This window comes from Nicotiana tomentosiformis, chromosome 10 (assembly GCF_000390325.3).
Source record: "Nicotiana tomentosiformis chromosome 10, ASM39032v3, whole genome shotgun sequence".
NCBI lineage: Eukaryota > Viridiplantae > Streptophyta > Magnoliopsida > Solanales > Solanaceae > Nicotiana > Nicotiana tomentosiformis.
In genome coordinates, this window is record NC_090821.1 from 38,413,177 (window position 1) to 38,426,488 (window position 13,312).

Below are 13,312 nucleotides of genomic sequence, written 5' to 3' on the forward strand. Positions count from 1 at the left end.
ACTGTTTACCCGAAAAACGGATAGAGTTGAATTTGTATGTAGTTCTAAGGGTATATGGTATAACTTGACACAAATCGTAAGAGAAAATAGAAATATCGAGTATTGACTGTAGAGAATTAAAAATAAGCAAAGTTGAAAAGAGGATGATTTATGGATTAAACAAAATGAATCAATCTATGAAGCTAAAAAGGGATAACTCTTCAATATAGGAGTGTATGATATCTCAGTTACAATGTATGCCAAACTTGATGCTTTACAGGAATATAGCCATCCCCTTTATAGTGGGGGGATCCTACTTTAGATATAATTAAAAATACATAGTGGGGAACCCATGATAAATCAGCTTTTCCCTAATTTTTGCCGAGATTCTCTCCCTTAATGCGGCTGCAACGACTCTTGTCTATGAGCTCGATCTTGATCGGACTCAGCATTGGTCGGTTTCCAGTTTTAGAGCTCGATGCGGGTTTGAGCTTGATGCCGACTCGGGGTCCGGTAATGACTCGGGCTCGGTATTGGTTGGCCTCTGGCCCTTAAGCTCGATTCCATCACATCTCATCATAGTTCGATTCAGACCCGAGCTCGATAATGACTTCGAGCTCGGTATTTGACCTGTTCCTGAAACTTGAAGCTCGTTTGTGCCTTCTTCGGATCTCATCTCGATATTATGAAGAATTTCTTCGGTCCATTATGTTCTCATCTCGATCAGACATACGAATACCGAAATCAGACGTACGAATACCGAAATGGTTGGCAATAGTCAAGTCTATATTTTGTTATAAAATAAGATTGGTTGATAGAGAAGCCCACACAGATCACATTTCTAACCCACTGTCAATGAGAATTTATATAGAATTTATAACTTATTTAAGATTAAGGTGTAGTTATTTCTTTAAACAAATATTTTATTATTATGTAAATCTTACTTTAAAAAGACTAAGGAATTAATGTGCAAATCGAATCGCAACCCAGAAGATTTGAACTTCATACCCTTTATTATTTTATAAACGAAGGGAGTGCTATATATTTGTTTCTTCTAGTAAGATGACTTTCCGCCGATACAACAAGGCAAGATTAATACACACCAAAAGCCCATAATTCTAAAGATAGGAGATACAAAATTAATTATACCAAATAAAAAAAGTATACAAGGTCAACACAATTGATCATGATTTCCCAAAAAGCATATACATCCAAGGTCTAAGCATACCCTTAATGACACGTGTTCTTGTCTACCACCAAAGAATCCAACAACACTTGAGAAGCTAATATTCTCTTAAACCTCATTTAATAAAATATTAAAGCAAGAAATACTTCTAACTCAAAGAAAAAAATGTACCATATGAGCCAAGTGGAAACTGGAACAAAGAAAAATATTTGTATGAATTGATTCATATATCGCAACATGTAGAAATTGCTTCATATATATCACAGTTGCAAGGGAAGTAAAAGAACAAAAGGAATATCAGAAATTAAAATCAGAAAATACTGGATAAATTAAGAAAATAACACTGAAATGATTCGTAACAATCCTTACATTAACACTAGAAATACAAACAACTTCAGAGTTGTACAATTCAACAGCTAGCCCATCTTTTTTCCGAAACCCTAGTTCTTTAAACTGGAGAATAACATCTACTAGTAAAAAGTTTCTTGTTAATAATACCATACTAAAAACCGATATTTTAGATCGCTAGTTTAGATAGAGTACTGCGGGATGCAGCAAAAAGTTCAAGAATTCTGCAGCTTAGCTGCAAAAATATTGAGAAGGTCTGGGTACTGAAATATGTCTCCCGTCATGTTGTCTCCTGATGACACCTGAAGATTTGCTGCAAAATCTTGATAATACATTGGAAAAGATGATGACGTTTGTGAGAATTCAAATCCACTGTTTAAACCATCATTTATCTGCTGTGGAATATTAGAAACTCCAGATAATTCTCCTTTAGTAGAGGAAGGGAATGGCTCAGACTTGATGGGCTTGGGCTTTGGGAAAAACCCATGTAAGGCCTCTTCCAGTAATCCAGAATCAGTTGGCTCTGAAGGAAAAAAATCCATTCCCGAATCATCATGAATACAAGTGTTGTTGTTGAGTGAATGAATGTTTTCGATTTTTGGCAGAGTCATAACGGAGGAGCTGGGAATAATACCATTGCTAGTAGTGGGTAAAAAAGTGGAAGAAGAACAGGTATGATTCATCAAATCAGAAGTTGAAGAATTCAAACTAATACTAGCATTATTGCGACTAAACATTAAAGGCAGCTGTTCATACAAAGGCATGTTGTTGTTAAAGCCAGTGTTTGAAGAAAGGGAAGTAGTAGTAGTAGTAGTAGTATTGGAGGGGTTCGAACTAAGAAGTTCACGAAATAGAAGCATGTTCAAAGAATCATTGCTTTTCTGAGTCGAAGTAGCAACTGTAGTACCATTGACACCCCTAATGCCAGAACCATAAGAAGGCGGATAATTAGAGGAGTGAAAAAACTGTCTATTCGACAAGTCCTTTAGAGCAGCCTGATAGGGAAATGACTTAGCACAAGTATAGTTGAACGAATTAGGAATATTAAGAAACGTTAACCCATCATTAGTAGAAGTAGGTTGAGTAGGAGAAGGAGGAGGGTAAACAAAATTTGTTCGGGCTTTAACACCGCGCATGGCTCTAGCAGCACAATCGTAAGCACAAGCAGCTTCTTCTGCGGTATCAAAAGTGCCGAGCCACCTCCTTTCTTTAGACTGAGGGTCTCTTATCTCCGCTGCATACCGGCCCCAAGGACGCCGGCGAACGCCGCGGTACCTCACCGCCCCGACAGATGAACCACCACCGTCTTTGAGTGATCTTTTGTTTGCGCCACATGATCTCTTCGTAGTACAAGTAGTGGTTTGAAGAGGGAGATCGGATTCTTGGTTAAGTCTCCTCATGGCATCTTCCATTTTTTCGTTTTATGATATGAGAACTATGCAAAAAAAAAAAAACCGAAAAAGGAGCCCTGTGATCAGCAGTTGAAATTAATTCACTGCAACTGTACGTAGGGAGAAGTTGTAGGTTTTTCAGGAGTTGCAAAGGAGAATGTATGTAGTTGGGACTCGGAATTTGAGCTTGTATTTATAATGCCATGGCTGTTGCGGTTGCATCTATAAAGGAGAATTTACGCGTTGCCACGGGCATTTAATAGAAAATAAATTCTACAGCTAGAATAAAGGAACTCAAACACAACACTAGCGTAATAAATTTTTGTCTCATCAGTAAGAATTTACTGTGTTATAGGAAGTTTTTTTTAATATTTAATTCTTCAAGTTATCAAATCAATGCTAGTATGTACTCCTCCTCTCCAAATTAACCGTCACTTTTAGCTCAAAAACGATTGTCTCTAATTAATTGTCACTTTAGTAATTCATGATTAACTTGGTTAATTGTTTTCTACTATAATATCAAAAGAAGAAATAGTTCTTTTTAATGTTCAATTTTCAAAAAGCATTTAATAGAGGTAATTTGATAAACTATACCTTGTATTATTATTTTCTTAAATGCCATAAAAAGAGCTAAAGTGCCCGCTGGAAATTTATTTTTGATGAAGAAAACATCATATAAAGTTTTAGAAAAAATACTTTAATAATTTTGATTTATGAATTATTTTGATAATTATATAAAAATGAAATTGTATCATGTTTAGTATGTCCAAATATTTAAAGTATGTCGTACAAAACTACAAAGGACGGCACAGCAATATTAAGAGGGTTCAATTAGACACTAGTGAAGTAAAAAAAAATTAGATCTTAAGTTGTTTAAAAGTTAACTACAACTAAGTTTTATCGTGACAAAGGATGGATGATGTAGGAAAAATAGTATAAGCTAATTTGTTACAATCGATTAAACTACATTAATTTGAATATAAGATAGCCCTCGGTCAAACGCCTCCTAATTCTATTCCTTCCGTAACTCAGGTCCAACTTGAAAAAGTAAAATAACTAAAATGAGTTGCGGTATCTGCTGGAGAAATTATTAGATCACTAGATTTTCAACTTTACGTTGCACAAAATTGCGGATAATCTACGTTAATATGTATAAAGAGAGGTTGAATGGTTCCATTAGTGTTAAGCGTGGACAACAAATTTGGCTTGGGACGATTACAAGTGCCCAAAATTAGTGTATATATGTCACAATTTCAAGAAAATAATACTGTAAGCTGTGCATGGATAGCAGAAGTCGTTGCATGATATTCTATGACATGCTCATCATGCCAATCCTATACGATGCTCCTGTTTACTTCTCACTAATTAAAAGGATAAATGTTCAACTACCATTTTCAATGACTATATTAGCATCAAGGTAATATGTAACTTACAATCTAGTGAAAATAATAGCTTTGCACAGAAAGAGGGTCAAAGGTATCCGAAAGTTTTATAAAAGCATGCAGCATATTATATCCAATGTCAGTTAACAATGCAACATTGTCCATCGTAAAGTACCTAACAAATCTTAATAAGTTCGTTACTCCAATTAATTTCCAGGCACACAAATTTTACTTTAGCAAAAATAAAAAATAGGAGGAAACAACATTGTATGTATTTTGTAATAAAAAAAATGGACACGAGTGATATTAAGTTATGTAGAAATTCATACAACTCATAATTAGTAATAATGGTTCAACGACGTTCGAAGAAATTAGTTGGGAGAATGCGACAGCTAAAATGCAGTAAAAGCCTTTGAGCTATTTCCAAGACGAAGATAAAAGTAAAGAAGCAAAAAAGGAAGATTTTCGAGATGTGTCGTTTTTACATTGCTTCAATTTGATATATACTGATTTCTTACGAATTACAAATTCACTGGAATTTATGGATATTGTTGGCCCTTTTTATGAAGCTAAGAAAATAGCCCTGATATATAATATGGAATTCTTTTTAAACAAAAAAAAAGAAGAAGAAGCTAGATGCGTACTAATTAATCTATGAAACTTTACAGATTAATCTCCACATGCTGATGAAACAGTGGCATACATTTTGAAAAAGAAACTTCTGAAAATTTAAAAAAATGTGGTATAACCAAAAAAAAAAAAGAGTTAACTTATAAGTTATGACAGTAAAAATAAATTAAACTATCATGTTAACTTCATATGTAACAACAGCTAATTGTCCATGATAAATCTAATTTGCTAATTTAGAAAGAAAACAAAAGGCTTAACATGTACAATAAAGAATTTTTTACACTAACAGCTCATTTACCTGTAGTAGCGTGATTTATCTTATTTTTAATATTACAAATTTCACTTTTATGGAAAATTACTTTTAAATTTCTTCTAGGTACTCTAATAGGGTAAAATAATTTTGCACGGTCGACGTAATAAGTTAAACTCCTTATAGGATAAATGTAATTGATCTGTTATGAATAGTTAAAATATTTGGCAGTGAAAAAATTATTTATTCTCTAGTGCGTAGCTAGCATTTGGACATAGATTGGGCTGAAATTTGAACAAATAATTTTTGAAGTTGTGTTAAAAAAATAATTTTTAGACGTCGAAATTATTTTCGGAAATACATTTTGTTTGAAAAAGAATTAAAGTTTTGTAAGTGAAAGAAAAAATTCCACCCAAATATTATCCTAAACTAATTTTGGGAGCTTAATTTTTTTTTTTAGAAAAAAATGATTATATTTCATAAATAAATAATATTTTTAAAATAATATTAAAAAAAAGTTTTATGATCAAACGGGAGCTTAATATGATATGAATCCAATCCAAAAACAAAATAAAGAAGAAGAAACGAGGTCAGCATCAAAATGTCTGAATCCAACATAAAAGCAAATAGTCGGGATTTGCGGGCAAGAAGATAGAAGATGACAGTCCCAAAATGCTAATTTTTCTACAAAGAAATAAAGAAGATTTGTCTGGGGAACTTGAAAAGCATTTTCACCATCCCAAACAATATCCTTTTTTCTTCCTCGCAAAGTGTGACAGATACTTTTAACTTTATAATCTTCTGAATGATTACACTGGCGGCGCTCAGAAATTGTTCCTACTCCTACTCCTACTCCTATCTTCTTTCATTCTCATTCTAATTTTACTGGTTTATTATCAGGCAAAATTTATTTTCCTTTCTGTTCATTATTTCCCTCTCATACAGATTATGTTCCCTGCTTTTGGTTTTAAGTTAGCGGTAATTGTTTTAGGGTTTGCAAACCAAAGAGTTTATATATGTTCACATGGCATTGTCTGAAAAACTAGGGTTTTATCTATAGGGTCTTTAGAAACTAGGCTGTGTTGGTGGTGGATGCAGACTAAAGTTGAAGTTAGAGAAAAATATGGAACTTGTCTACTAAACTAAACTTCTCTTCTACTGAAAAAAAGATCAAGAGCCATGTTGACTAGATCTCTAATTTGCTTATGCTTTTCTGTGTAGAATCCTGGATCAGTTTTTTTTTTCTTTATTTCCCCAACTATTTTATTTTCTTTACAAAAAAAAAAAAAATACCAGCAATGTCCATTTATAAGTAACTTATTACAAAAATTGGTCAATTAACAAAATATTATTAATATTAGCCAAATGTTATCAATATTAGCCAATTAGCTATTTGTAGCAAAACAAAGTTAAATTTTTGTTTTCTTTTGAGTGAGTGTTGTTAGAATAGATTGGATACATCGTAAGGAGTTTGAATCCCAGTTTTGGGATGATTTAGTGGAGTTTTGAGGTAGTTTGAATTGAAAATTCAAAGCAGAAGATGAACATGAAAAAAATGATGTGTATCACACGTTGTATCATTTGTGTATCACATATGTATCATATTTGTATCAAATATGTATCACATGTATACCCATGCATACCTCTGTGTGTGATACATGTTTGATACATGTGTCGCATAAGTATTTTTTGAACTCGATTTTAACTACGAATTTTAATACCAATCAGTCCATATCACCTTCAATCTTCCTCAAATTTTGTATATTGACCTATCTATATATTTTCAATGAATTTCAACTATACCCATTGAAAAAAAGGTCTTTTTTTTGCTTAGATTTTTGGAATCTTATATATATTTTTTTTGTATTTCATCACTTTGTTTGCTACCTCATCCCTGAATTTCCTTTCCGTCTTGCATCTAATGTTGTTGATCACGCTTAAAAATATGGAATGAGATCTTTGCATGTGATTCTTGAAGAGAAAGAACCTATTTTTTTGAATTTTCAATTTTTATATGTGCTTGGCTAATTTTGATAAGTTTATGATTAATGGTTAGAGATCGGTAAGTTAAGAATTCTTTGGGACATTTACGTAAGATTCCCTAAAAACAAATACTGTTATTGTTATACACACAAGAATAAGGTGAAAAGGCGCCATTTATCATGCCTAGGAAAAAAGAAAATGAATATGGTCTAAAAGCGACCAGTAACTATGAAACACGTTTTTGTATTGGAATTTTGTGTATTTTCTTCAGATTATTAAGAAGAATTTTTTTTTTTGGGGGGGAGGGGGGTTTATGTATTCAAATTAACGAAAACTAGGAACAAGTTGCTTACAAAGTACATTATTTACTAGTCCTATAAATAAATTCAAAGTACAATTATTCTGTCCATAAGATAGAAATTTTATTAGAATATCCCCATTAAACCACACTATGGTAGCTTGCTCGTCAGATGCAAGTTGCTTATGAAAACAATGTATTGAATTATTGGTTTCAATTAAGAGCATTATGCTTTATAAATTTTAAAAGCTCCCCACGAAACCTCACTAGGCTAGCTTGCTCCTCACTATGCTTCTCATTTTCGCCAAAATTCACTGTGGCCATACTGAGATAAAATCATACTAGCTTAAAATAAATCGTATTATTCATATATAAAGTTCGAGCATAAATTGGTGTAGTAAATATGATGTGAGCAATCCTAATCTATCTTTTTTGTTAAAGAGTTTTACTTCCAAACACTAACAATTTAAATGCATTTTGTCACTTAAATGATAATTAGAAGTAACCATCAAAATATAATAAGTCAAGGAGGATTGTTGTAAATTTACAGTTTAGTTGTCGGTGAGAATTTTTCGGGTAAGTTGGTTCGTTCTCGCCTTTTCTTTTCATCTACCTTTTCTCCTATTCCCTACGTGGTGAAGAAAGTATTAAAATAAAAAAACTCTAATATATATCATATTCAATTCCATAAACAACCCGAAATGGTTGTGGGGCTCACTCCCTTGCATGCCATAATAAATATCACACTTTCTAATATATTTTTTTAGTATGTCCAAAAATAATATTCCACTAATTATATATTTTTAGATTTAAAAAAAATATTTTTAAAATTTTTTATTAATAAGATAATTTATAATCACACAAATACATACTTATAAATTATTTTGAATGATAAAATTTTTATAAAAAAAATTAAATTCCGTATCACAAGGGAATAGTAATCCAGAAGACATCTAAACTCCGAAGAGGAAAAATGTCAACCCCACTACACATTCCCCCACCCCCGCGCTGTCCTACCCTCTGTCCATCAAGTATAAAGAATAATGAGGGCATTAAATAAAAGTTTATTACCAATAAATATGGCCTACAATAGAGAAGACAACTATATACATCGAATAGATACGATGGAGATTCTTTGATGACGAACTAGCTAATTTGTTGTAGCAGAAATTAAAGAAAGTGATGACGATATCTTCCCATGGCTTTTTGATACACATAGTCTTGGATGAGGTCACCTATTTAAATACTATATGGTAGATATAAATAAAAGTGCATCGAGTATTTATTAAGTTAGGTCTCTTTTTGCTGCATGACACGTGATTAAAAAAAGTACTTGCGACAAGAAATGACCAAAAATAATTTCTACTTGGAAGAGAGTAAATGACGGTGGAGAACGAAGGTGGCGGAGAGTGGTCACAAAGGCTGGATACGCCAATTTGTTTTCTAGAATGTTTTTATATTAGTATAAACATCTATTTATTTGAAAATGCTTTCTTCTTTTTTTTTTTATCTCACATCAGATGCTGTTAGATATTTCTTTAGTTCGAATATTAGATAATTTCACCTTCAGAAATTTGTTAATTTTTAGTTTAAATTATGAATTCAGATTTTTATGTTAGTTGAGATTTTAGTAATTTTAACATATATATCTAAATTGTATAAATAATACTCCTATTAGTTTTAGTTAACTCATTCACTGTATGCTCTATTTACCTTGACAATCAGCATATTGTAACCAGAGGCGGAATCAATTTTTGAATTTTATGGGTTTTAAATTCTAAGACATTTATTAGGTATCAACAATTAGATTTTAAATTTAATTTCAATACATATTTAATAAAAATTTTCATAAATATAAAAGGGCAAAGGTACAAATATGCCCTTGTACTATACGAAATTGAGCACATTTGCCCTTCGTTAATACTTTAGCTCAAATATGTCCTTACAGTCAAATAGTTGGTCCATATATACCCTTAGAGTTACACAGTTGACCCATATATGCCCTTTTCGAAACGGAATTCACCCAAACTAATTAGTTCTTTCGTTAATTGTATTAAAGTGCATTACAAACACTTTAATTTTTCTTTTTATTAATACTTTTTTTTCTTTACCTTTCTCTTTTCTTTCTTCTTTTTTCTTTTCTTCTCTTTTTTCCCTTTTTCTTTCTCCCTTATCCGTTTCCTCTATTACTAATGTCTTCTCCATTTTCATCACAAATTTCACTTGACAAAACTCATAAATTCCAATTACTAAGAAAATTCTCCCATAAGGTAAATAACGAAATTAAATTGTTCCAATTTCACTGGCCCTCTAAATAAACGAAATTAAATTATTCCAAAAATTATGATTTAAACTTTAAAATAATAAAAACATCTCAGCCTTTAATAATACTCAAAAGACCAAAATATTTAAATTATTTTCAAAAAAATAAGTTATTGATTAAAAGCCTAGAGTTCCAAGTTGTAGTGTTATAAATTTGAGTTGTTTATCTTTTTTCATCTTTTTTCAACTGGACATTTTCTAATTTTTTTTATTAACTATGCAAATTAGGGGTGTACATGAAACGGGTTGGTTCGGTTTTTATCAAAACCAAAGCAAACCAATTATATCGGTTTGGATTGTTCGATTTTGTTGAATTTTTTGAGTTTTTTATTATATAAATATTATTTCAATCTTACTTTATTAAATTTTTTAGAACTAAATATATGTTCTGTAAAAATTAAAAAATTGACAAACATATGATCTATAAAAATATTCTTATGGGAAAATTTTCTTAGTAATTAGAATTCATGAGTTTTGTCAAGTGAAATTAGTGACGAAAATGGAGAAGGCATCAGTAATAGAGGAAATCGGATAAGGGAGAAAGAAAAAGGAAAAAAAAAAGAGAAGAAAAGAAATAAGAAGAAAGAAAAGAGAAAGGTAAAGCAAAAAAGGACTAATAAAAAGGAAATAATATTTGTAATACACTTTAATACAATTAACGAAAGAGCTAATTAGTTTGGGTGGATTCAGTTTCGAAAAAGGTATATATGGGCAAATTGTGTAACTCTAAGGGCATATATGGACCAATTATGTGACGGTAAGGGTATATTTGAGCTAAAGTATTAACGAATGGCAAATGTGCTCAATTTCGTATAGTACAAGGGTATATTTGAACCTTTTCCGAATATAAAATTTAGACTAAAAATATTTATTGAGACCGGTTGAATCCATAAGTAACCTTCTAATACCGCCCCCTTGTAATACTATCTTCTTGTTTTTTATTGTGAGTTTAGGAACAACAATGTGCCCAAGTTCACACGTGCAAAAAATTAATTTCTATGAAACACAATTTACTTATGTAATGATTTATATTCACACAAAATATATATTTTTTATTTTATATTATAGGTTCAAAAGTTACTCTTTTGTTTTTAATTTTGTGTCCAGTAGGTTGACAAAAATTGAAAAAAAAAAAAAGAGTAGTATATGTAACACATAGATTTTAAACGACAAGAGTAGATACTGTCAGAGCATGTGTAGGAAGAAGTAGTATTAGCAGTAGTTCTCCGTAGTAATGTAAAGGTATCACGTAGTGGAGGCGGAGGGTGGCGGTGTACGTTAAGGGAGTGAAGGTTTACAGGCAGATCAGCTTTTGTTTTTATTTGTTTGTTTATCTTCTGGCCGGCCATATATTTACTGCTTGAAGTACTGCCATATATTTACTGCTTGAAGTACTATTTGTATCGTATATTTAGGGAATGTCTGAGACCACTTGCAGGTCTTGTCTACTAGTCTTTTCACTGCTCATCCAACCATATAATAAAAAACAGTACTCCATTTATTGCATTTTATGCTACTCCTATATAGGAGTATTTCTCTAATCTTCTTAAGGAAATGGCATATTTTGGTATTTTGAGATAATTAATTAATTCTTCAATTTTAAATTTACTCATAATTACAAAATATTACTCCCTTCATCATTTCCAAAAAGATTAATGAACTTATTTGATTGGATATGAAATATAACAAAAAATTGAAGACTTTTGAAATTTATGATATAAAATAATTCATAGATATTTATTGATATAAATTATTTTACTAAGGGTAACATGAGTAGTTTAAAGATATATTGTTTCTAAATTTAGAAAAAAGACATCATTCTTTACACAGATACACAGACTAAAAAAGAAATAGGTTCATTCTTCTTGTATCGGAGGAGGAAGTATAACGAAACATGCATGTTTAATACCACCAATCTATGTTTTAAAAGGCGTTTATGGGGCAAGGCGTACAAAAAACGCCCCGGAGCGATGGTGTGGAGCGAAAGTCTCAAGAGGCGTACGCCCCGTAATTTGGGGCGTACGCCCGGGCGTTCGAGGCGCGTTCTTTTAGTAAGGAGTAAGCCTTAAAAACTTTTTCAAATTAAAACAAAATTTGTTGAATTAGTCCTTCATATAATACTCGAATTCTCAAAAGTTAGTTTGGTAATTACTCAAAATGTTTAAAAAGGAATTCAAAAGTATTAAATTTAAAAGTAAAGACCTTTTTTATTGATTTAAGCCCTAATTCATGGTTTTTTTAATTTTTTATCTTGTCCGCTAGTCTGCTAATATATCCCAAAAGCAACGAATATTTAATTTTTTTTATAAATACAAAGAGAACTACATTCTTCTTCATAGCAGCAAATTCAAAGTTCAAATTGCAGATTAATCATCCTTTTTGTTTCTCTATATAGAAAACTTTATTCTTTTAAATTCAAATTACTTATGCTTGTAAGTAACGTATAATAGTTTATTTTGATTAGTTTTTTGTGGGGATAGAGCATAAATATATATAGTTTTCTTCAATTTTTATGCAATTTTACATGTTTATAAATATTTACTGTCATTATATTATTTTATCAAATATTAAAAATTAAATACCTATTAGGGCTTACGCCCCGTTGAGGCATATGTAAAATGCCTCACCTTACGCCCACGCCTTTTAAAACACCGCCACCAATTTAGAAGTCTTTCTTTCATTCTAATTAGAATAGATTTAAAAACATTTAACGGCATTAAGTGCATACACTAAATTTAGTTAGTTCAACTTTAAAATGAGTATCATCCATGTTAATCAGTCATAATTAAGGGATAAAGCTTCATATGAAAAAAAGAATTGAAACATGTAATGTATTTATTAGTTACTATCGAATGAGGAAGTTTTTGGAGGCTCCGTAGTATATTTTTATCAAATTTGTGTACTGCTTTCTTACCGTCAGTTATTGCGATAGATTAAGAAGTGAGTGCTACTCTAATTGCCTTTTAATTCGTAAAATTGGTGCAATTGGCCAATTCGCTTCCACGTTCCACGTACTAAGGTCACATAGATTTTTTTTTTCTTTTTGTAGACATGAAGTCACGTAGATAAAGTAGGATTCCAAATCGGATAATAATTAAATTTGTAAGTGATTTTAAAGATACGTAGATTAATTCGATAGAAAGCGATAAATTAGGAAATATTTGACCAGATTAATCAGCTGGTCACGGATATTACGGCCTTTCGTTGGTCGTGCTCGATTGCCTGACAATGTTCTTCGAAGTCGTTCAAGGCTAATATCGATTAGAACCGTGACCCCGATATTCTCGAGGGCAGGCGTCATGTCCCCGGATTCTGATTCGATGAGACTTTTGCCTCGATTTCCGTCCCCCATCATCATGTCTCGAGCTTGACTTATTTTATCGGAGATCGAGGTGTATCATGACCCCGATTTTACCCGTATACACATTTAAAGGAACGAACAGCCCAAAAGGCACATATATATAATAAGATAAAAAAGAAGTTGAAACTGGATAAAACGGAAATAAGTTCCCGTCGAAATCAAAACTGGATAATAAGTCAGGA

General features: G+C 31.6%; 1 protein-coding gene across 1 annotated transcript; it reads right to left on the reverse strand.

Moving 5' to 3' along the window:
• Window positions 1–1,514: 1,514 nt before the first annotated feature.
• LOC104094114 (ethylene-responsive transcription factor ESR1-like) lies at window positions 1,515–3,075 on the reverse strand. The gene has a single exon (XM_009599980.4). The coding sequence runs from the start codon at window positions 2,923–2,925 to the stop codon at window positions 1,729–1,731; it is 1,197 nt and encodes a 398-aa protein (XP_009598275.1). The 5' UTR covers window positions 2,926–3,075; the 3' UTR covers window positions 1,515–1,728.
• Window positions 3,076–13,312: the final 10,237 nt, after the last annotated feature.

Excerpts from the sequence above, each read along its gene's own strand:
- LOC104094114 (XM_009599980.4), bottom strand. The coding sequence starts at position 2,925 with ATGGAAGATGCCATGAGGAGACTTAACCAAGAATCCGATCTCCCTCTT.